The sequence below is a fragment of the Rhinoraja longicauda genome, chromosome 21 (genome assembly GCF_053455715.1).
Source record: "Rhinoraja longicauda isolate Sanriku21f chromosome 21, sRhiLon1.1, whole genome shotgun sequence".
NCBI lineage: Eukaryota > Metazoa > Chordata > Chondrichthyes > Rajiformes > Arhynchobatidae > Rhinoraja > Rhinoraja longicauda.
Window position 1 is genome coordinate 4,028,873 of NC_135973.1, and position 26,325 is coordinate 4,055,197.

The window sequence follows — 26,325 nt, forward strand, 5'->3', positions numbered from 1 at the left end:
ACACATAACCCCAACACAAACATCCATCACAGTGACTCCAAACACCCCCTCACTGTGATGGAGGCAACAAAACTTCCGCTCTCTACCCCACGCCCAAGTCCCCGCGGCCGAGCCGCACCGGGCGCTGAAACATCCCACGGCCGAGCCGGGCGATGGAAGGCCCCGCGGCCGTCTATTTCCCTCCACAGATGCTACCAGATCCACTGAGTTCCTTCAGTACTTTGTTTGATGCTGAAACCTAAGACCCCTTTGCATTGCCAATTTTAATTTGTTTTGTGTTAAAATGCAACGTTATTGGAAATTTTCATGCACATATGATTTGTGACCCAATTTAATTTTGGTCTGCTTTGCTCTTGTAAATTTATTATCCTCGTTATATTTGTTTGTATATCTGTATTTTTGTATGTTAGCTTAGATGCTTGACCTTGTTCAAGACATTATTTATTAGTATTTGCTTGTCTAGACAGTGGACATATAATTGATTTTTAAAAATGCCAAACCAATAATCCAATCCACAATGTTGACAGATAATGGATGCCTTTTAAAGGAGTTGAAAGATGCTAATAAACAGAACCCTTCACCTACCTTAAATTATCTAAATTAACATCCTATGCAAAACTATAATATAGACAGCTATAAAACTCTTGACATATATAATTATGTTATCGCAGCAAATATAATTAAATTACACACAATGGAATTGAATTATGTTCACCAACCACCATCTTCCATCATAACTTGGAGTCCGATGGAATAGTTCATATTTGAGACAGGCAATAGATATCTGCATCCAGTTCAAAAGTCAAGAGTGTTTGATTGTCATATTTTGTAACAAGGCAATCCTTACTTGCAGCAGCTTAACAAGGCAGTAAATGCAATGCACACAATTCAATATAATAATAACAAGATTCAATATATTAATGACCATATTACTAATGCAAAAAAAAAACAAAGTTTGTAGTGCAATTAGAAAAAGTCCATAGACGTTCATCGTTCTCGAGGTTAATGTTGTGTATTGTTCTAGAGCCTGATGGTTGCTAGAAATATGTTATTCTTGAAACCTGTTGGTCAGTTTTCAGTCTCCTGTACCTTCTTCGCAAAGGTAGGAATGAAATGAGAGTGTGGCCAGGGTGATGTGGGTCTAATGATATTGGCTGCCTTTCTGAGGAAAAACACCTAGATCCCTTTGTTGGAGAGGAGGTCAGTACCTGTGATGGACCAGAAGATAAGACACAAAATGCTCGAGTAACAGCGGGACAGGCAGCATCTCTGGAAAGAAGGAATGCATGATGTTTCGGGTTGAGACCCTTCTTCAGACAGAGATATTGCCTGACCCCCTCAGTTACTCCAGCACCTTGTGTTCAAAGTGAAAATTGCTTGCCTTGAAATAATTTTGTAGTACTTCATTGATAAACTCAAAAACAACATGAATGTCACAGTAATTTACTGGCTCCACAGTGTACATCTCCATTTGCTGCAGATAATTCAAAGCACTCAACTGATACTATAGGTTTAGGTTTATTATTGTCATGTCTATTGGGGTACAGTGAAAACCTTTATTTTACATGCTATCCAAACAGATCACATATACCAGACATAAATACAATCAAGTCAAACTCAGGTACAATAAATAGAGTAAATGGGAAGATACAGAGCGTAGAATATAGTTCTCAGCATTGTAGCGCATCAGTTCCAAAGGCAAAGTCCAACGTCCGCAATGGGGTAGAGGTGAATTGGACAGTACCCTATCTTATGGAAGGACCATTCAGAAGCCGGGTAACAGAGGGGAAGAAGCTGTTCCTGAGTCTAGTGGTGCGCTCTTTCAAGCTTCTGTACCTTCTGCCAGACAGGAGCTGGGAGAAGGAGGAATAGGTCAAGCCAAGATAATGTTGGCTGCTTTACCGAGGCAGCATAAAGTGTAGATGGTGGGAAGTCTAGTTTGTGTGATAGACTGGGCCACATCCACACTTCTTTACAAATTCTTGCAGTGTTGGGCAGAGTTGTTCCTAAACTTAGCTGTGATGCAACCCAACAGTATTGCTCATCACGAAAGGTGAAAATCTTATTGATGAAATGTATCACTAGTTCATCAATTGAATGTGTGAACAGCTGGGAATATAGGATGCAACAGTGAAGGCACTGCCTTTGATTTAAATTAACAAACAAAACGCTGCAGGCTGCACTCAGTGGATTCTGAACCACAGCTCACTAGGTGCTGCTTATTGTCAGGAAAGACTGCGGCGATCAATTCTATTATTTATTCAATCCAACCTACTGAGATTCTCCATAATTACTATAAAGTTTTTAAATGCTCATTTTAGAATTCAGCATCCTTGTGCATTTACGCACTGATCCATTCAGGCACACACTCCATAATAAACTGCAATTTAGATAATGAATTATTTTTAAATCTGCTTTGAAGTGATTTAGAACCATTCTAATGACTTTTATCCCAAAGGCCTATTTTAAAAGTCAGAAAGCTAAAGGGAAAAAGGTTGGCCTTGCTCACTTAGAATGCCTCCTGCAGACTAATAGATTTGTATCAGTGATTGCTGCCGACTCTCTTGACAATATTGAAACAAAGGTGTGTTGTAAGAAAACATTAACAAAAACATCAGACAAATTCTCGACTATAACCCTAACTTCTTTGTGATTAACTATCCAATTCGACGTGATTGACACAGACATGCATTTGGCCTATTTTGGCTCCCAACATTCCCAACAATGCTATTCCCTGTGCAGCCTCTCAACTTATTCACATGTCTCCTCTCTGATTCTTTTGCCACTCACGTTCGTTAAGGAGTAACGTACAATAGCCATCAGCTGGCCTTGCGGATATGGGAGGGAACCAGGGCATCGCATAGAAACCCATGTAATCATACAACAAAACATGCAAACGCCACACACGTAGCACCTGAATCATACCTGGGTCCCTCGATCTGTGAACAGCACAAATTGCTATATCATGGTGCTGCCTGATCATCTGGTCTCAATCAGATAATTGCTTTAATTGTGTCTCCAAAGGTCCATTCTTTTCCCCTTTGTTCTTTCTCATCTGTACCTTCCCTTCAATAATGTCATCCTAAAGCAGGGCATTAGCTCCTTCACATCTGCTGATAGCCCCCCAACTCTACTGCAATTTCTCTTATTTCATCAATACCTCTAAATAATCAAACTGCTTACCCAACATTTAGCATTGGCAAACCTAGATTACCTTCCTATTCGACATTCATTTCTTCGTTACATGCGTAACTTGGCTGGTCTGCCAACATTTCTGGAGGACTTAGAGTCGAAAGAAGGCTCCCGACCTGAAACGTCACCTATCCCTGTTCTCCGGAGATGCTGCCTGACCTGCTGAGGTACTCCAGCACTTTTTTGTAAACAGGCATGTGCAGTTCCTTGTGTCTTCATTCCCTCATTATTGATTCTATCCCGCCCTTGACTCTGAATCATCCTGATTGTAATCTCATTTGACTCGTGAGAGCAGCTTTGCACGACATTAATAAGTTAGAACACATCACCCTTATCTAAGCTGCCCCCTGTCTATGTCGCACCTTGACTCTAATATAATTTTTATGTTCAAAACTTCCCAGCCTCTCCCTTTGTTAGTAATCTCCTCCAATCATACAACCATCAGAGATCTAAGCCCCTCCAGTTAGAGTTGTACAGTCATACAGAACAAAAACAGGCCCTTCCGCCCAACCTGCCACACTGACCAAGATGCCCATCTAAGCTAGTCCCATTTGCCAACATTTGGCCTCTATCCCTCTAAACCTTTCCTAGCAATGCACCTGCCCAAGTGTCTTTTAAATGTTGTAATTCCACCTGTCTCAACTACCGCACAGTGGCTCAGCAGTAGAGTTGCTGCCTTACAGCACCAGAGACCCGGATTCGATCCTGAACACGGGTGCTGTCTGTAAATAGTTTTTATGTTCTCCCCGTGACCTGCGTGGATTTTCTCCGGGATCTCCAATTTCTTTCCACACTCCAAAGACTTACAGGTTTGTGGTGGGTTAATTGACTTGGTAGAGTTGTAAATTATCCCTCGTGTGTACGATAGTGTTAGTGTGCAGGATCGCTGGTCAGCGCGGACTCGGTGGGCTGAAGGGCCTGTTTCCGCGCTGTATCTCTAAACTAAACTAAACCTCTTATGACACCTCATTCCATTTACCCACCGCCCTCTAAGTGAAAATGTAGTATCTCAGCTTCCTATTAAATCTTTCCCTTCTCACCTTAAATTTATGCCCTCTTGTTCTTGATTCCCCTACATTGGGTAAAAGACTGCATTCACCCTATCAATTCCCCTCGTGATTTTATACACCTCTTTCAGATCACTATAAGGTACAGCCTCTCGCACTGCAAGGAATAAAATTATAGTTTGCCCGGTCTCCCTATAGCTCAGCCCCTTGAGTGCTGGCAATATCTTTGTAAAGTTCCAACTTTTTTCCTCTCTGGGGATAGCTGCAGTGTTAAGACTTAATTAGTTAAGCTGCCAAGATCCAAAGCCTTGCTACGCCCTCCCTAGACTGTTCTGCTGTTGTTTCCTTCCTGTAAGATATTCCTGAATTTAAATCATGTTTTTATAAAGATGTTGGACATCTTTTCAATATCATCTTTTACGGTTCAATGTCACATTTTGTTACCAAAAGGGCAATATAAATGCAAATTATTGTGGCCTGTCTTTAATATATTGACTGTTTTATATCTCTCTACATGACTGACCTTCAATTAGGGTCCAAAGAGTTTAATGTGTGAATTAGTTAATCCTTCATTACACTTAATTAGCGAATAACCAAATAAACAAACGAGAAGTTAGAATCATTTATTACCCATGTAATCACAATAGTATTCATATATTAAATAAGCAAATAATTAGTAGATTGCATGAATAAATAACATAATTTATAGTGTTAATTGTAAATAGTTTCAGCAGTGATTACAGAGGTTGTGTCACTATCATTCTGTAATAATCGCTAACTGATTCTAAATTAACAGTTGTGATAAGTGAGATTGATTCAAATTAATGAAATTAGTTTGGAACTTGAATCTGTGGATAACTAAAAGTTAGAAGCTGTGGAAAGACAATTTATTAATTAGGAGGTTATGTGCTTGTACTTAACATTCATTATCGCAAGTTTATATGTGAATCTTTATGTTCCCTGTTTGGCCAAGTCCATTGCTTCACCCCAGGAATGATGAGCCGGAATCACCTCTCACAGAGAGGCAAATTCCCCGTGATTAACTCTTTCATCATCTTTGCTATTATCTGTGCTGAATGGGTCCCTGTTTAGTTGCTTCCAAACTTTGGTGACATACAGTACATACAACATAGTAAAGCACAGCATAGGGACAGGACCTTCGGCCCACAGCGTCCATGTTGTACATGATGCTAAAATAAACTAATCTTCTCTGCTTGCACATGCTCAATGTCCCTCTATTCCTTGCATTTTCATGCGCCTATCTAAAAGCTTCTTAGACAAGCAGGAGTTATTTCTCAGCTTCAGCGTTTGGACCCATGGAGCAGTCTACTCAAGGCAAAGATTTCTGCAAGAAGTTTTCCCTACATATTAATCAGAAAGAAGTGGTAAGTAAAATGCTCCAAGTGCAGTAATTCCCGTTTACAAAGAAGAATGCACAACTCAGTTACACTAACTGTAATCCCTGATGACTGACATAAATCTCGTCTCATTTTGCTTCTTCTTCTTAAACAGTCCTTCAGGATTGAGAATGATTTGCATCCTAGTCCTGTGGGCTCTGAGATGGCTCATGAAACCAATGTGGGAACCACATAATCCTCCACAGATGGAAGGGGCTAACAGGGTGGGCAGTAGTTAGCTTAGGAGGTGATGTGCACTCTCTGCCATTTACATATGTATTATTTATCATTGCTTTCTTATCTTCCAATGCTTTGTGCAATTTAATCCTTGAACCTTTGGTACATTAACAAATAAATGGCTTATTGTTGCCAGCTAACATGTGAATCTGTGCATGGGTTTGATGCTTACAGCACCCCATCCTAAATGTTCTTTATTGGCTTTGAACAGTCACGGACCAGGGATTCTGAAAAGTCATTGCCTTTTTTGGTGGCTTGAGTACATTTACAGAAGTCTGTGGGAGTTTGTGGACGGTAATGTTCAGTTCATTGATGGTAACTTTCCGATGCATTGAGATGCCACTGGAAGCAGTCCAGGTCTCAGAGGTGTATAGGCGGGCAGGAATCTCTGTGGACCAAGTGCCAGATTTTAAGTCTTGATCTTCAGTTGTCCAAAGACTGCACTGGTGTCTTGAAGGCAGTGATGAATTTGCTCATTGATGAATTTGCTGAGAGGTGAGACCGGGGAGTGGTCCACATTTCCAGGGGTATTGCTGAGACCTTTATCATCAGAGCACAGTGCAGATTGTAGACAAACCTTGGTTGTTGATGCTGAATGTGAGTCCCATCATCTCATACACTTCAGTAAACAAGTCAACCATGGCTTGGATTTCAACCTTCCCAGTATGTACGTGTCTTTTACATACTGCAACGAAGCTACTGCATTGCAAGTGGCCTAAGTTCTGAGGTTACAGGTACAGCCGAACAGTTTCCTATTACTTCTGAAGAACTGCTCAACTCTGCAAAGTTTGTTGGCGGTGAGGTGCAGCAATGAGCCGGGAAAGATTGAAAGTGTGCTGAGGCAACGATGCCACCGTATTTGACACCTGCTCTTCACTAAGATTGGAGCCATTTTGGAATTCATGTTGGCCGTCATGAAGGAATCGGAATAGAGATGAATTTCTGTGGGCAGTCGAGTGTGAGGGGGTGTGTTCCACAGTCCTTCCTGTTTAACGGAGTTAAAAGCTTTAGTAAAATTGAGAAAGGTCATGTATAGTTGTGAAGCATGTTCCTGCTTTCAGTGCATGTGTACTTTGAGCCTTTATTATATTAAAAATACTGCATGCTGGTGCATTAAACTTGGTCAACACCTGCGGTTCAGTTAACTCACCAGTCACTGTAGTATCTCGGTACTGTTTGTTTGTTTTTTAATCAAAAATATTTATTCAATTATTAAAATAATATATACAATACAATAAAACCAAAACAGAACCCACCACCAGAATACTATACAAACAAATATACCAATTGAAACTATTATACAATTATATTACAATCCCCATCCAGGATAAGTATCTCGGTACTGTGGTGGGATCCTAGCGTGGAAGTTTAACTGTGCATTATGCTGTAACGCTTTCTGTCTTCTCCCATGTCATTTATTGTTTTAGAGATATATGTGGTAATAATAATGTTATTGGTGGTGGCAGTAAGTAAGTTATCATGGAACTGTGTGATCCATATTTTGTGTTTTACATCACAATGAAAGATCTATTTTATTTTAGCATCCCGATATTGAAAGCTGACTGATGAAGCATAAATAAATCTTAATGATTCTGATAATTGTGAATATGAGTAACTTAATCAAGTAAATTGCTACATTTGCCCTTGTAATTACAAATTACATTCTCGCTGCATTTACTCATTCAAGCCTTGAAACCATTGCACAATATGAAACACAATATGTGAATATAATTATTGAATGCACATTTTATCTTCTACAAGAGTGCTTGAATTCTTAGATATCTGCAGTATTTCCATCGAGATTGTCTCGTATGTCCTTTCAGATATCTGTGAGATATCTGGAATGATAATGCTAGTTTGAAGCCAAGTATTAATGGATCATTACACAAGAAGTCTCTGTAGACTGAGTACTGTATTAAGCTGAAGAATACAAATGATTAGATGATATATTAAACTCAGAAGCTGCAGCTAGTGCATTGGTATTGAGCATTTGTTGTATAACTGTGTTTCAATGAGTGATAATAAACAACTGCAAATACGATTTCTCATATCAGCAAACTATCTAGGGCTTGTCAAGAAGAGGATAGATTAATTGAAGAATGATGATGGGCATTCTTTAATACATTCACACTAAACTATTAAGCAACTTTACTAAAGTCCTGCCGTAATATTGCCAGTGTATCACACTGATACCTAAAAATGGGGACGGAAATTGGGATGGTCACATTACGTTATGAATCTCCATTTGTCAGTATGAAACACGTACATGTACTTTCTGAATAATACCTTGAAGCTTCAGTTAAAAGAGAAGTATCTGTGGAAAATAATGGGACATGAAAGGCCTAGATGGAGTGGATGTGGAGAGGATGTTTCCAGTCATGGGGGAGTCTAGGACCAAAGGGCACAGCCTCAGAATAAAAGGACATACCTTTAGAATGGAGATGAGGAGGAATGTCTTTAGCCAGAAGGTGGTGAATCTGTGGACTTCAGACGGCGGTGGAAGCAAAGCCGTTGGATATTTTTAAAGAGGAGATTGATAGGTTCTTGATTAGCAAGGGTGTCAAAAGTTACGGGGAGAAAGGAGAAAAATGGGGTTGAGAGGGAAAAATAAGTTAGCCATGATCAAATGGCGGAGCAGACAGAATGGGCTAAATGGCCTAATTCTGCTCCTATGTCTCATGTAAACATGAGCCAACCCATGGGGCAGATCCTCTGCCCAGGCACCAGCACTTCTGTCAGATATATCTGTGCTGTCTGTGGAAGGGCTCAGGTCCAGCTTTGGTGACAACAACCCAGCATTGAAATCTTCCATTGTGCAACTTGTGCCAGCTGCACCAGTGAATGTTTGGAGCCTAATTGAGCGGCACAAGCATGAGCAGATTTCCCTTCTCTGGGTTAAACCTAATACATATGATGCTCTCATTGAAAAGCAGGGAGGGAAGGTTACTTACTGGCAGAATGGGTAATCGATCGTCATGTTAATTTTATTTAATTCAGCCAGTTTAATTGTATTTTAAGTGGGAGAAAGTTTTTTATTGTTTTACTTTTTCAATGCTGCTGAAGCTCAGGGCAAGTTGTCACCAGCTGCAGTGGAGAGAGGCGTTGCAGTTTTGTGCAGGAGGACTGGCTGGTAAGACAGGAGCTGGCCTCTGAGAGGAAGATCAACATCAATATTAGCTACTTATAAAGTGTAGACACGATTCTTTTAATTTATTTTCAATATTAATTTAATTTTCTATCAGACATTCTCGTTTGGATGAAAATGACTTGGATTACTTCATTGATTTAATTGCCTAGAGCAGGGAGATTGTGCTGATGCCCTATTAATCAGATGCTTCCCACAATCTTAAGTTCAAAGAAACTTTGTTTTACAAGTTTCTGTAAGGAAAGCTAATAATATTAATTTATGGCATTCCTTAACAGTAGGACGGACACTGTACATTCTTAAACCAATTAGGGTTTTGGCATTGAGAAAGAAATGGGAAATACTGGCAAGGAAGTAGCATGAATAAAATCAAGTTAAGAATTGAAAAAGAAAGAAGGGATAAGTTGATTAAAAGAAGAGACAGAAACAAAGATCAAAAATATAATTAATTTCAAATCTTGAACAAATTCATTGCTTGCAAAAATGAGATTACCCAATTAAGTTGTGTAGGAAGGAACTGCAGACGCTGGTTTGCACAGAATATGGACACAAAATGCTGGAGTAACTCAGCGGGACAGGCAGCATCTCTGGAGAGAAGGAAAAAGGGTGATGTTTCGGGTCCAGACCCTTCTTCAGACTGAAAGGGAAACTAGAGACATAGAAAGGTACAATGTGAACTTAAGGTGTGAAAAGGACAGATCAAAGCAGGCGATGATCAAGGAAATGTAGAATGGTTCATAGTTGGCCGAGGGGAAGGTGACAATGAGGCATACAAACAGTAAAATTAATCAGAATAACAGTGAAACTAGTTGAACTAGGTTGGGGGTGGGATGCTGACTTACTCCAGCATTTTGTATCTATCCAAGCAAGTTGGTGCTTTTCTAGGTTTAGGTGGATGAGTGACATAGTGGGAGCATAATTATCTTCATTAAAAAGGTACTTGTTAAGTTCCAGGCTGAATTTTCGGCACCAAAATTAAAAAGTGATTAATGCACAAGTGCAGGAGAGCAGTAATTTTGTGGCAGAAACAAAAGAATGCATAAAATCATCCAATAATTTTATGGTGATTTGCAATGTGCAGGGTATCTCTTCCTGTCCTGAAGATGTGGGCAATGTGCAAGTCAAATTGTGGCGAGCACCATTAACCCCTCCATTATTTTTGGCAACAGAATCTGTTCTAATTCATTGACAGCTCAGTTCCTCGATTAATAAAATTGATGGCTCATTGAATGTTAATGGACGACTTAATGTCCTTTCCAACAGGCCTGTGGATAGACTGAGTATTACCTGGAAACGAAATGGTGTGAAACTGAAAAGTGGAATCAGTGTTTTCGGAAGGCGATTGATGATCTTAAATCCAACATCAGCCGACATTGGAAAGTACGAGTGTGTGGCCACGCTACAGAGCAGCAGTGTTCTTCCAGTTCATGCACATGCCTACATATCCATTATAGGTAACAACACTGTGTTCAACCATCCGTGGGCTGTGTTTCTTCTTCACATTTTGAATGCAGGACAGTTATTAAAGCTTTTCAGTCACTTTATCAATATGCTCTATAATGTTGACTAAATAAGAAATAAAACTAAGACTGTAAAGAACAGGCAGAGCAAATGGAAGATTTTTATTTCTTGATGCAGCAGTTGAGTTAAAATCTTTTTGAAGATATTATGCCAATAAGGCTAAAATGGTGAAAATTATTTTGTACACTGCTCCTCCTGTATTTTAGGATAGATTAAAGCAAAAAAAAAGGATTGTTATCTGCGTTTATACTTTGCTTCCTAAATTTAGATAATAGACAATAGGTGCAGGAGTAGGACATTCGGCCCTTCGAGCCAGCACCACCATTCAAAGTGATCATGGCTGATCATTTACAATCAGTACCCCGTTCCTGCCTTCTCCCCATACCCCCTGACTCCACTATCATTAAGAGCTCTATCTAGCTCTCTCTTGAAAGCATCCAGAAAATTGGCCTCCACTGCCTTCTGAGGCAGAGAATTCCACAGATTTCCAACTCTCTGAGCTTGCATACCCAGTATACAATTGTATATGATCATCATCATATGTTATTTAAGCTGTTTAAAGGCCCAACTGGCTAATTTACTTAATATTTTTTTTATCTTTGGTAGTTTGTTCATGATATTAAAAATACTAAAAATGTGAAAAAGTAGTTTATGACTTTTTAGAGCTGCCAAAGAAAGTACTGAGAAGAAGGAACCACTTATCTAAGATGATTGTAAATAAACTTAAGTTATATTTAAAATCTACTTGTACATGCTTTTTTGTACATTTGCTTTATTTTTCTCCTGTAGAACCGCCATATTTTACTGAAGAGCCCAACAGGAGGATTCTGGGTGAAGTAGAAAAAACTGTTGACATCCCGTGCAGAGCTATGGGTGAGTGTTGATGGTAAACTAAACGTCTCATCCCTTTTTGTATTGGTAGATTATGTCTGCAAAAGGTTTAGAAGGGGAGAGTACCGAGGAGAAAGTATTTGGACTGTGTCCGCCAGGGCTAGCTGGCACTCCCAGTTCCAGTCACTTCAATTCCCCTTCCCAAGTGGGAAGACCGAACACCATCTCTTATTCTGCTTGGGGTAGCCTACACCCCAATGACATGAACATTGAATTCTCTAATTTCAGGCAAACCCTCTTCTTATTCCTACCGAACTATCCCGTAGGTTAATTGGACACTGTAAATTGCCCCTAGTGTGAAGGGATTGGATGCAAAAGTGGGATAACATAGAACTAATGTGAACAAATGATCGATGGCTGGCATGGACTCGGTGGGCCAAAGGGCCTGTTTCAATGCTGTACCTCTAAACTAAACACTAAACTCTCATGCCAGTTCCTCTCTTCTTGAATGGTGGAAAGGACCTGAGTGGCTATGTGCCTTACTCTTGTTATTTCTTAGGTTCTTATGTAAATTAAAGGAGAAATAAAGCAACCAAATCAATCCTGTAAATTGAAAGATAAAGCAGTTAGCAATTTATCCATAATCCCTGAACCTTGAAAAAATAACAGCCAGTAAAAATTAACCTAAGTTATTTCAGCACAATAGATTGAGTGTATTTGGAAATAATGTAATTGAAAACAGTTGCTCAGCAGGACTGATCCTTCAGATTGCACAGAGTCCTGCCTGATAATAGTATAAATTTCGTGGTTTGCCATACTCCCTTAGTCCCACTTGAAGTTGGCTTTAATAAGGTCTAATCCTTGTTAAAGCTCTCACCACAGTGGTGCTACCGCCTCACAGTTCCAGCGACTGGAATTCAATCCTGACTTTGGGCGCTGTCTGTGTGGAGTTTGCATGTTCTCCCTGTGACAGTGTGGGTTTCCTCCGGGTGCCAACGTTTCCTCCCACATCCCAAGTACGTGCTGGTTTATGAGTTAAATGGCCTCTGTAAAATTACCTCTTGTGTGTTGGGAGTGGATGAGATGGTAAGATAACATGGAATTAGTGTGAACAGATGACCGATGGCCACCCTGGTCTCAGTGAGCCAAAGGGCCAGTTTCCATGTTGTATCTCTCAATTAAACTGCAAAAATAGCATTGTTCATTGCACTAAATGTTGCTTCAAAGAGCTGAAGCATCACGATGGTTCGATTGCTTCATGCTTCAAAGCATTGTCAAAAAACAAATGCAATATGTGGTTTAACTCTTCATTATGTGCAGGTATACCCCTACCCAGTCTGGAGTGGTACAAAGACTCAGTCCCAGTAATCATGTTGAACAACAGCAGATATAAGGAGATGGTCAGTGGGACCCTGCAGATCCAGGGGCTGGTCCCTGAAGATTCAGGAATATTCCAGTGCTTTGCCAGGAGTGAAGCCGGAGATATTCAGACAGCCTCCTATCTGACTGCTACCAGTAAGTATCAACCTGCTCTTTATGGGAAATCAAACCTGCCTCTGAATGTTACAATGAAAGAAAGCTTAGAGCAGTGGTTAACACTACATTGACACATTCCCGAGACATGCACATAATTTACTACATTTTTTTCTCATTTAGGAGTTAAAACAGTAAAGCACAAGAACAGGCCCTTCGGCCCATAATGTTTGTGCCAAGCATGATGCCAAGACCAACTCTTGGATTTAAGAGAGAGTTAGATACAGCTCTAGAGGCTAGTGGAATCAAGGGATATGGGGATGGGGAGAAGGCAAGCACGGGGTATTGATTGGGGACGATCAGCCATGATCACAATGAATGGCGGTGCTGGCTTGAAGGGCCGAATGGCCTCCTCCTATTTTCTATGTTTCTATTGTCAGACTGCACATAATCCATATTCCTCCATTCCCTGTACGTTAGGGGCGGCACGGTGGCGCAGCAGTAGAGTTGCAGAAGTAGTACAGCGCCAGAGACCCGGGATTGATCCTGGCTTTGGGTGCTTGTCTGTACAGAGTTTGTACGTTCTCGTCGTGACCTGCATGGGTTTTTTTCCGAGAACTTCGGTTTCCTCCCACACTCCAAAAACGTACAGGTTTGTAGGTTAATTGGCGTGGTATGAATGTAAAAAATTGTCCCTAATGTATGTAGGATAGTGTTAATGTGCCTCGATCGTTGGTCAGTGCGGACTCGATGAGCCGAAGAGCCTGTTCCCGCGCAGTATCTCTAGAACAAAAAAATATATATATATATCCATATGCCGATCCAATTGTCACTGAAATGTTACTATTGTATCTGCTTCAACCACCACCCCTGTGTAAAATATTTGCCTCACTCATTCTCTTTGCCCCTCTAACCTTAAGGCTATGCCCACATGTATTTGATATTTCCATCCTGGAGTAAAGCTTCTGACTGTCTACTCTATTTTAGCCTCTCGTAATTTTATATACTTCTATCAGATCTTCCTGCAACCTCTGACATTCCAGAGAAAACAATCCAAGTCTGTCCAACCTTTGCCTGTAGCTAATACCCCCGAACCCAGGCATCATTCTGGAAAACCTCCTCTGCACCCATTCCAAAGTCTCCACACCCTTTCTGTAATGGGGCGACCAGAACTGCATGTAATACTCCAAATATGGCCTAACCAAAGTCCTAAAAAGCTGCATCAGAGTTCCTATTGAAACCTAACTCTGAGCTGTACATCACAGTTGTATTGCAACCCAGTCCAAAATGAATAGTTTCAATTTCTTCCTGGAATGCGTTAAACAAATAGCCATTCCATTTATAAGAGGCTTATTTAAGAGTTAAGACAATGAACATGACTTTGTCAAATTATATTTATAAAAATGTGTACAAATTTGTTAATCAAAAGCTGAATAACATGCTTTAAATCGCAGGAGATAAATGCATTAACTCCTTGCATGCCTGGGGTGAAAAAAGAACTAATCTTGCTTGGTGCGATTTTCACGGTCTTGGTTCATTTCCCAGGAAGGTGTACACAATCAAAAACGATTTCTAAAATCTATAGTTTAAGCAGGTTTACGCATTTTTATTTTGTAACACTAACAAACTTTGTAATTCACAGATCTAATCTTTATTGCATTGTACTTTGCTTACAACATTCTGTTTTGCAATTTCAGCAGCTGAATAAGAGGATTTGTTTCAAATTTCTCTCCCCTTTAAGTTGTGTCTTTTGCTTCAAATTTACTCCAGCTCCAGAATTAGAGAAGCAAAGATTTCAAATGAAAAGCCTGGAGAATTATAATGACTATTGAAGCTGTTGGTTTGAGCAGCTTAATTTCATCTATCGTTTTTGGTATAAAAACACTTCTCAAGGAAGAGCAGAAGGAATGAAGGCAGAAAAGGAAAATACAGATTGTTAAGCTGAAGGCATAGATAGAGAAGCGGGTGTTTTTGCTACACTGGGAGAAATTGAACACCATAGAGCAGTTGTGAGAGAGAATTTCAAAGAATAAGGCTTAGTGACTGAAAGATTATTCTCAGATAGCGGCGCAGAAGGAATAAAGAACAAGCAGTAAATCGATAGCCTGGGGATCTGGAACATGTGGCTCGTGATAATCGGTCTAAGTGTCTGGCATAGAGGTTGTAAGAAGATATAAATGTGAGGGTTTTTAAATCAATTTGTTTGGAAACAGATAGGAAACGGCACACAGCAGTGAGTTTTATTCTGAGGAGGAATATGTGCCAGAGTTATGAATTAATTGAATTCTGAAAGGCTGAGAGAGCAATGTTCGTAAGAAGTGCTTTTATGAAATGAAATTTGAAGTTAACAAGATGTGAATTAAGGGTTCAATAATTGTCTGTAGAAATGCAGGAGCACAATGTTCTGAAGACGGAATAAAATGTGGCAATGAATTGTTTTATCAGGTGAGAAAACTCAGTTTACAATTAGTCAGGAATGTTCACGTCATCAAACTTAGCCTGGGCAGGTTTAAGAAGGCTGATGCGACCCAATCTAGTGTCAAAAAGAGTCTGGAACTGCCCAGAAAAGTGTCTTTTCTTTTGATGATGTTAGCTGAACAAAAGACTGGCTTACACTGGAATATCTGTAGATCAGCAACTGCAATCCAAACATGTTTAGATTCTATATTAGTGGCAGGTCAACAGAATTAGAGGTCACTCCCACAGGTTGAAAGTGAACTCAATTCTAGATGATGCTCGTAAGAAGTAGCATGATAGTAGATCGTCAAGGCTGGTGCTGGAGGCATCATAAGAAGTGACCATATGGCACAGGCTACAAGCTGCTCGAGCATATGGAGAAATAGGATAAATAGGACGTGCAGTAATAGAGAGGAGATTCACAAGAGCGGATTGTGGTGTTCCAAAAAGTCAAAGGCAATATTAAGGAAAAGGGAGAGGACTCAGTTACACATAAGATATCAATGGCAATGACAAAGGTGATCGTGGTTTTTTTAATAAAGTTATAAATAACAATAGAAAATGCTGGAAATACTCAGAAGGTCAGACAGCATCTGAGGGCAGAAGAAAATAGTTAATAATTTAGATTAAAACACAAAGTGCTGAGGTAACTCAGCAGGTCAGGCAGCATCTGTGGAAGGAATGGAGTAGGTGACATTTCAGATCGGGACCCTTCTTCAGCCTGACCTGCTGGGTTCCTCCAGCACTTTGTGTTTTGCTCAAAATCCTGACATCTGCGGTTTCATGTGTCTCCATAATGTTTTAGACAATAGACAATAGGTGCAGGAGGAGGCCATTCGGCCCTTCGAGCCAGCACCGCCATTCAATGTGATCATGGCTGATCATTCTCAATCAGTACCCCGTTCCTGCCTTCTCCCCATACCCCCTGACTCTGCTATCCTTAAGAGCTCTATCCAGGTCTCTCTTGAATGCATTCAGAGAATTGGCCTCCACTGCCTTCTGAGACAGAGAATTCCACAGATTCACAACTCTCTGACTGAAAAAGTTTTTCCTCATCTCAGTTCTAAATGGCCTACCCCTTATTCTTAAACTGTGGCCCCTGGTTCTGGACTCCCCCAACATTGGGAACATGTTTCGCGCCTCTAACATGTCCAACCCCTTAATAATCTTATACGTTTCGATAAGATCTCCTCTCATCCTTCTAAATTCCAGTGTATACAAGCCTGCAATTAACCTAGTAAACCTACGCTGCACGCCCTCAATAGCAAGAATATCAAATGAGAGGTCAGCAAGCTGAAACATTAACTGGGTTTACCTCTCCACAGCTGCTCCCTGACCTGGGCTGTATTCCCACCATTTCCTGCTTTTATTTAAGTTTTCAAGTACCTGCAGTTGTTTTTAACTTTAGAGATAAATAAGTCAAATGACGGAGAAAGGTCCGTTTATTGTTATTCAGGTTTTCTTCATTATACCCATATTTGCTGAATGCATTAGGATCTCCATCATTTGTCACCTTATGTCGTATCAACTATAAAAGTTAAGTGTTTTCAGATACTGTATTTGTTACGAATTCACAATTGTAGCTTGCAACAACCTGATGCTTAGCTAAAAAATTATAAAACAAGTATCTTATACAGGGTCTCTCAATTTATAATAATTTAATGATGAACTAATCTGAGGGGACTAAGTACAGTGTGTTGTGTGTGATAATACACATACTGCTCATATGCACAGTCAATTTGGGGGGGGGGGAAACAACTTTTGTTCCTGATTCTGATTCAGCAGTGAGTTGCAGGATAATCAAGTTTCATACTTTGTTTAAACGATCAAAAAAGGAAACTCATAGTTTTCTGTTTGTTATTTTCAGACATTGCACCTTTCTTCATCAGAGCTCCGTCAGACACTGCAGTTACAGAAGGGGCAGTGGCGGTTTTACACTGTGAAGCTTCGGGAGCACCAAAGCCTGGCATCACATGGACGAAAGGCAAGTAGAGTAAAGCATTTCTTCAAGAAGTTTCTTTTCATCGTTCTCAATGTCACAAATTTAAAATTATTATTATTCAAACTATTTTTCCGGTAATGAGAAAAATCCTTCTATTCAGAGGGATATAGAGGCCGCATTTGCAATATTGCGTGCCATTCGGGTTATCCCATTACAGGAAAGATGTGGTGGCTTTGGAGAGGAGGTTCACCAGAATGCTGCCTGGATTACAGGGTATAGCTTTAAGGAAAGGCTGGACACACTTGAATTGTTTTCTGTGGAATACCTGAGGTTGATGGGAGACTTGATGGAAGTATATAAAATTATGAGAGGCTCATGATGATGAAATGTACAGTACCTGGAATAAACAAAAAGAAAACTTTGAGAATTTCTTTTTTTTATAGTATAAACCACAATGTGATTGCTTTAATATGGAACCTTGTTATCTCTCATAACAATCAGTCAGCACCTCTATCCCCAGGGTGGAAATGTTAAATACTGAAGGGGTTATTGCCATTTGAATAGAACTCAAAATTGCACTCATTTTCAGTGTAATAATTTTGTTCAACTTTCTATTCAAACTTATTTGCATTATTATTACATGTAAAGCACGTACAAAGCAGTGCGATTTGGTAGCTTTTGTAGTGCCTTTTTTCCAAGTATTGCAATAAAATGTATTTGTGATGTATTTAATGGTAACCTGGTGCATCTTTATGACATCCTGTGCTAGTAATTTTAAAAAACTGCAGAGGAACATGTACAACATTTATTAGCATACTGTCAATAGCTTGTTTGTAAATCAAATATTTGCTAACATTTTAGGGTTTTATTTTACCTATTAGTGTCTTTCCTTCAAATAATTCATAATAGTAAGCGCTTCCTCAAAGGCTGCAATGGGCATTAATAATGGAAATTCACAATAGTGATTTTGATCTGGAAACAATGTTAGCTTTGTAGATTTGGGTGAATGTCACAGGGAAAAAGGAACAAACAGATGGAAATTTCAATATTATTGCTTATAAGGTTGGCATAGCTTATCGTATTTTTTTCTGTGCTTTCTTGCACCTAACTTTTTGCTCTATGTTGTCATAGAGTCATAGAGTGATACAGTGCGGAAACAGGCCCTTCGGCCGAACTTGCCCACGCCGGTCAACATGTCCCAGCTGCACTAGTCCTACCTGCCCGCGTTTGGCCCATATCCCTCCAAACCTGTCCTATCCATTGTCTGTATGTTATTGTTGGATTGTCTATATTGCTGCACCTATATACTCCACTGAGTGCATGCATGTCCAAATATACTGACTGGTGTCTTTACGTTGCAGGTGACAAAGTTTTAGCAAGTGGTTCAGTACAAATTCCACGGTTTGTACTTCAGGAATCGGGTGGATTGTTGATAAAACCAGCCCACATTGAAGATGCAGCGACCTATACCTGCTTTGCAACAAACTCCAAGGGAGCAGTAAATGCGTCAGCCTATCTCACAGTGTGGAGTAAGTACATAGAGATAGGGATAAAATTAAGATTGAGATTAACAAATCTGTTTTAAATCTAAGCAGTTTTCTTCATTGGTGTCCTGAATGTTTTAACATCTTGATCCATGATAGTAAATATTGACAGGTTGTTTCACTGCAAAGGTGCCACAGTTAAGCTGAAACTAGCGTTTAGTCAATGCCCACATGCAGTGATCGCATTGCTCAGTTCCTAATGATACGGGACTGCGTCATAGAGCTGTACAGCACAGAAACAGGCCATTCGGCCCACCTTGACCAATGAGGCCAACTTGGCATAATGGTCTAGTCCCATTTGCCTACATTTGGCCCATAGCCCTTCAAACCCTTCCTATCTATATATCTGTTGAAATGTATTTTAAAAGTTGTAATTGTATCTGCTTCCATTGCTTCAATCTGGCAGTTTACTGTAGATACATACTCCCTTTGACTGACAAAGTTGCCCCCGAGGTCCCTCTTAAAATTTCAACCTTTTCACCTTTAGCCTATGCCCTTTAGTTTTGTAATCCTCTGTAATCCTGGGAAGGAGATTGAGAATGTTCACTTTCTCCACACCCCTCGTTATCTTTAGCCCTCCCTAAAGTCAGCCCTCAGCCTCCTGCGCTCCAAAGAAGAAACATCTCATCCAACCTCTCCCTATAACTCAAGCCAACGAACCCAGGTAACACCCGGTGAACCTCATGTGCACCCTTTCCAACATAATGAGGTCAGCTATTGCTCATTCATGCCTGACTGGGTAAAATTAACAAAATCAAAGCATTGCATGAGGATTCTGGTGGACCCTATCATTTAACTGTTCACCTGGTAAACATTCTACACCATTAGGGACTTCTTAACAAATGTTTATCATTAACAAGTTGTTTTGATGTTAACTGCTCTCTGAAGGACTTGTAAACATGACGCACTGTGGGAATAAATCATAAACAGACGAGGTAAGTATGACTCTCAAGGCTGTACTGTCAGCTCTCTGGACACCACATTAATGCTCCTTGTTAGGCCAATGCTCTTTGTCTCACAAGTGTCCAGAAATGAAATTGCCTTTCCTCTCACGGTCTAATCCAAATACAAATGAAGAACCCTACGTCTCCGCATCAGAACTTTTGCGGTTGAGCAAAATTGAGCATCTGGTGAACAATCAGAAGAAAAATTGCAAAATAATATAATTTTTTGAATAGCTTGTGTTAAAATTGGTTTTGAAATTTGTTAGAAATAAGTCAAATGACTAGATTCTCCAATTAAGCATAGCCAAAAAGCTAAAAACAAAATGATAGCAACAGAAAATATGACTCAGGCCCATGTCTAATGCGAAGCAGGGGCATGTGGAATATTGGTGTGAAAGGAAGTATGGTTGATAATAAACTTTTAACGTGTCAATAAATTGTCAAAGCAATTTATAAAGCAATAAATGCTACTATCTTTTGGAAACCTTCATTTGGTTTTTGTTGATTGCTTCACATTAAGTAATATATGTCACCGGCTACTGTCCCAAGTGTAAGTCAAATAAATTTCCAATTTTAACACCTTTAAGGATAATTGCTTACCCCAGTTAGCACCATTGACAATGAACTCCACCGGACATGTCAGTATTTGTGACATTTGCAGAAATCCATCTGTCCAATTAGCAATCGTGGCCTTTCATTTCGAACAGCTCATTTGAAAAAAGCTGTGGGCTCATATTTTGCTGGCATTTTCTTAGTGGAACTGCCAACATTTATCCGTGTAAGTGCCTGCATCTCAGTAGCTCCAAGCAAAAGTAGTCATTCTGATCACGTTGTCTGAGCTTGCACCTGTGCCTTCCCGGCTGCACCCTACCAGTGGACTCAGCTGGGAGGAAGAGACTGCTAGAACCTCCCAGCAATTTCTCTGGAGGACAAAAGTGGGGGAATGAGTAATTCAGCAGGTCAGGCAGCATCAGTTCTGCTCCCTTTCTCCCTAAGCGAACCATGCCACTTCTTCTACCCTCCACTCTTACACCATCCCGAACATCCCAACTCCCCTCTGAGCACTTGTACTGCAACTGAGATGCTTATCTAATATGTATCTGTAAGTGCTTATTTATAGTGATACTTGTACTGAACTGTATACAAAAATGAATTTCACTGTACCTCGATACATGTGACAAATATACCTATCAGCCAAAACATTATGACCACTGACAGATAAAGTGAAGAACGTTGATTATCTTGTTACAATGGCACCAGTCAAGGGGTGGGGTATATTAGGCAGCAAGTGAACAGTCTGTTCTTGAAGTTGATGTGTTGGATGCAGGAGAAATGGGCAGGAGTAAAGACCTGAGCGACTTTGACAAGGGCCAAATAGTTATGGCCAGATGACTGGGTCAGAGTATCTCTGAAACGGCAAGGCTTGTGGGGTGCTCCCAGTCAGCAGCGGTGAGTACCTACCGACAGTGGTCTGAGGAGGCACAAACCGGCGACAGGGTGTTGGGGGCCCAAGGATCATCGATGCTCGAAGGCAATGAAGGCTATCCCATCTGGTTCGAACCGACAGAAGGTCTACTGTGGCACAAGTCACAGAAAATTTTAATGGTGGTCACGGGAGGAATGTGTCACAATACACAGTGCATCGCACTCTGCTATGTATGGGGCTACCTACGGAGGACCAACAGCATATTAGGCAGGTGGTCATAATGTTTTGGCTCATCAGGTCATAATGTTTTGGTTGATCGGTGTAAAGCACCATACCATATCTGCCCCCATTAAAATCTCTGCCAATTACTCCGGGGATCGTGACAAATTCTGCCCAGGTACATCCAGTTGTTGGACTGGATGGAAGAGTGGAGAGATAACATAATTTACATTGGAAATACTTCATTTGATTTAATGATTTTTAACTACTTAATTTTTTGAAAGGTAATTTTATTTTCTTGATTAAAGTATATTCATTTTAAAGTTTCGGGTCGAGACCCTTCTTCAGATGGATCAGACTCGAAATGTCACCCATTCCTTCTCTCCTGAGATGCTGCCTGACCTGCTGAGTTACTCCAGCATTTTGTATACATATTACCAGCATCTGCAGTTATTTTCTTACACTTAATTTTTAAGTTAATTGTTGATTTTAATTTTACTATTTTAATGTATGTTTTTCTTTATCAAGAATAAATCCAGTTCCTTTCTGAAAATTACTACCAGACCTGACTTCAACACCCTTCAGATGATGTGTCTTAATCAGAACTCCCTGCGTTAAAATAATTCTACTTATCTCTCCTCTTCTGATAATTATCTTAAATATTTCCCCTCTGATTAGCCATTGTTTCTTCCTGAAGAAGCATTGCAGCTGTGGCCCGACTGTTGGTTGAGGTCTTCCTTGTCTTCCTCCTCTCTAAATATCCCACATGCGTTCCTGGTCTCCCTCCACATGTCCAGTTATGACAGGAATATCAGACCCCCCTCAAACTTAGTTCATGCTGAACCTCAAGGATATACCAGAGGGAACATCCAATAAGGCCATGTGGGCCGAACTTAGAAATAAAAAATGGGGTGCTCACTTTGATGGGATTGTACTATGTTTAGGATTGTTCTTGTCACGTGTACCGAGGTACAGTGAGATGCTTTGTTTTGCATGCTATCCAATCAGATCAGAATTACCATACATAAATACAATGAGGTCAAACACAAGTATAATAGATAGAGCAAAGGAGAAGATACACAGTGCACAATGTAGTTCCCAGCATTGTGGCTCCAGAGGCAAAGCCCAATGTCCTCAGTGGGATAGAGGTGAATGGGGCAGTAGCTTAAGGAACAAGAAATAGGGGAGCAAACATGTCGGGAAGTTACAGATAGGTTAGGAATAATACGATTGCAATTGTAGATGATTTTAACTTCCGTAATATTAACTTGAAGTGCCTTTGTGCTAAGGGACAAGAAGGGGCAGAATGTATGTCCAGGGAAGTGGAGGGCTTGGGTTACAAGGAGAGGCTGGAGCAAAGAAGGATGAGAGGTGATGTGTTAGAGATATGTGCAATCGTGAGAGGCATGGAGTAGGTAGATAGTCCAAACTTTTTCCCACAGTAGAGCTATCAAAAACTAGAGTGCATAGGTTTACGATGAGAGTGAGGAGGTTTCAAGTGGATCTGAATGGGAATGTTTTTGCAGAAAAGTAGTTGGTATCCAGAATGAGCTGCCTGAGGAAGTGGTGGAGGCAGGAACAATAACACCATTTAAGCGGCATCTGGATAGATACGTAAATGAATTCACACAGGCAAATGAGATTAACATAGATAGGCATGATGGTCGGCGTAGACGCAGTAGGCTGAAGGGCCTGTTTCTGTGTATACAACTTTATGATTATTGATAAATTGTGGTGCAAAGCACAGACAACTATCAAAAACTCCCCAAAGTGGTTTCTGTGGCTACATTGAACTAATTTATAATCTGCTCAAATATGCTGCCACTGGTACATTAGTTATTGAAGCCTGTAGTTATAAATCTTGTTAAATATTTAGAGGAGGCAATTTTTTTAAATAATGGAGTAGAAATGTTCAGCATTTATTTCCCATTAAATAAATATTTCTCCATTTCAATGTGAAAGGAACTAATTATTTTATCTTTAGAATTTGTTTATAAAAATCATGGATACGTTAAACATTCGAAAAAGCCATTATTCTCACATTCATCATTTTAGCTCACTGAAAGGAAGTGCTGTAACTCGCTAATTAATGCTCTCACACACTGTGACGTGCACTTGCCATATACTCACTGCAGTTTAGATGAGCCCATGTTTAGATTCAAGTATGTAGCTTTGCAAATTGCAAGGAAAGAGGTTGGTTCTCATGTTTTGAAATATATCTATCGTGCATTTGTAAACATTAGGACAACCTCATCTTTTCAGTTGTCAAGCACTTCATGCCATAATTTCTTGAGCTGCTGGCATAGAGTGTGAAACAGTACCACATGAGAACAGACCCTTCAGCCCACAATGTCTGTGTGGAACATAATGTCAGGACCAACTCTTATCTGCCTGCACATAATCCATATCCCTGCAACACTAGCCAGGCAGCGCGTTGCAAGCACTCACCACCCTCTATGTAAAAGAATTGTCCCACATATCTCTTTTAAACTTTGCCTCTCTTATGTTAATGCATTTGTTTGCCACAGTAACAATGTTTTTGTTAGCTAATTGTTTATTTGTACAGGAACCCTATACTACCTCATACAGACAAAGTTCAAAACCACTTCTCTCGGTACTTGGTACTTCTATCTCCCAGCAGTCAGCTCAAGACATCTACAAGCAGCTTATTTATATTTTAAGACAGCAAATTGTTTTGTGAGGGGTTGGAGAGAGTCATAGAGTCATTCAGCATAGAAACAGGCCCCTTGGCCCAAGTCATCCATGCCCCGTCTAACCTAGTCCCATTTAAACTAGTTCCATCTAAGCTAATCACATTTGCCCACTTTGGATAAAGGATGAGATTATATCTTTAGGATTTATGTCGTCTTAAAGAATCCATTACAGACCAAAATCTTATTTTTTTAAAGAAAGCTTTCATGTTTTCCTTTCGAATGGCAATAAAAATGTCATCATAATTTTACAACAACCAGTCATTACCCACTTCTATTCAGTGCTGTAAATATTCAAAAATTATCAGGGTGAAAATGATCTGAAATATGAATTATTTATTTGTCACAGGAAGGAGGGATACAATGCTGCTGCAATTAAATATTTATTAATTGATCTGCTGTTGATTTTTACAACAAGCGGTGGGACGTTCTTAGAAAAGCACTCATTAACTCTACCAACTCAGATGATTAGATATTAATCGTATTAATGATTAGATATTAAGGAAAAAATAATAATGGTTACGATAAATCTCCTTTGGTTCAATTTGGGTTTAAAATTCCTGCTGCTGCATTTATGTTGGTCGTGCAAGAAGCACTTTCCCTCCGAGGTGTGAGCTGATTAACCTTGATGGAGCTGTTGTGCCATAAAAGAAACCCACTGGGGAAAAAGTGTCAGCTAGTGACAGGTGGACCTGCTTATTAATTCTTTCAACAGCCTCCCAGCAGTTCAACTGTTTTAAATTCAGCACCAAAACCCTGCTGTTTATGATTATCGTAAAACACTAAATAAGTATTTACAGAGCTGCACAGTGGGCATGCTTCCATGTTAGTAATATTCCTCCAACGTTAAATATTATAATAATAATAATATTGAAGAGTGCATTTGCACTGTGCCTTAACAAGATATAGCATTAATATCTTGTATAATAGTAAGCAAAGTTTTACATGGACCTGCTCAATGGATATCTCGCTAAATTAGATTCACTCTACATCTTGTTGAGTAGCAGCTGAATATTGACAACGGCAAAGATTGTGGAAGGTGACAACAACCAAAGGAAGTGTTCCAGAATCAGACACCCTTCCAGAAAGGCTATTTCAACATAGCACAGGTATCTACCCAAGAATTTGGAAACTTTCTCAGGCATGGAATGCCCAGGACAAATTTGTTTGTGTGCTATCCAGTCAAAGAAAAGACTCCATGATTACAATCAAGCTGTCCACAGTCTGCAGATTTAGTGCAAGAGAAAGTCTGAGAAAGTCCAAATAAAGATAGTCCAAATTTTAGTGAGGTGGATGGGAGGTCAAGACTGCACTCTGATGAGAGGAATGTTCAGTTGCCCGATAACAGCGGAAAAAACTGTCCTTGAATCTGAAGCTATGTGTTTCCAAACTCCTGTACCTCTTGCCTGTTGGGAGAGGGGAGAAGAGGGAGTAACCAGGCTAACACTGATCCTTCATTATGCTGGTGGCCTTGCCGAGGAAATGTGAAATGTAGATGGAGTCAATGGAAGGGAGGTTGGTTTGTGTGATGGTCTGGGCTACATGTCGAACTTCCTCAGCCTTCTAAGGAAGTAGAGGCGTTGGCATGCTTCCTTGGCCATAGCTTTGATGAGGCTGGTACAGTACCTGGTGGAATTTATAACACCAGGTCTCCATTCGGCTCCTTAATCAGCCATCTCTGCTCTATCAACAATTATTCTTCCATTTTTTGTGAGCCTGAAGAAGGGTCCCAACCCAAAACGTCACCGATCCATGTTCTCCAGAGATACTGCCTGACCCACTGAGTTACTCCAGCACTGTGCCTTGTTTTGTAAACCACATCTGCAGTTCCTTGTTTCTCCTCTTCCAGTCACTGGGTCCAGACTCTGGGACACCAAACATAACAGTACTGTTTCACCACATGGACTGCAGCTGTCTTCCTCCAGTTTCTGGGAACTTTGGGCTTTAAACGTTGGCCTTGCCAGTAACTGATGCTTCCCATAAGGCAATAAACATAAATAATGCAGTTATAGTTGCTATTTCCCAACCTTGCTTCATGATGATCTGAGTGTCTGCGTGCCCACAGTTGTTCAACATTACTCCACACCAAATCAGCGTATCAAACCACATAAAAACACAAACTCCAGATGCGGGAAATCAGAACTAAATCAGATGCTGGACTAACTCATGTCGTGATGTCAAAGCTCGCTCCACGAACACAGCATTCCTTTTCTGGTTTGCCCCTTCAGAAAAGAGCATCCACAACCTTGGTCTTTAAATTGACTTTCTCCTGCCCAATG

General features: G+C 40.2%; 1 protein-coding gene across 2 annotated transcripts in view; it reads left to right on the plus strand.

The window, feature by feature from the left end:
* Positions 1-26,325, plus strand: part of sdk1a (sidekick cell adhesion molecule 1a) — a 505,919-nt gene that overhangs the window by 311,273 nt on the left and 168,321 nt on the right. For both annotated transcript variants that reach the window (XM_078417620.1, XM_078417621.1), the window contains 5 exons: positions 10,242-10,432; positions 11,289-11,372; positions 12,651-12,845; positions 17,128-17,244; positions 18,564-18,731. In XM_078417620.1, the coding sequence (XP_078273746.1) occupies positions 10,242-10,432; positions 11,289-11,372; positions 12,651-12,845; positions 17,128-17,244; positions 18,564-18,731 (755 nt within the window). The remainder of the gene's footprint in view (positions 1-10,241; positions 10,433-11,288; positions 11,373-12,650; positions 12,846-17,127; positions 17,245-18,563; positions 18,732-26,325) is intronic.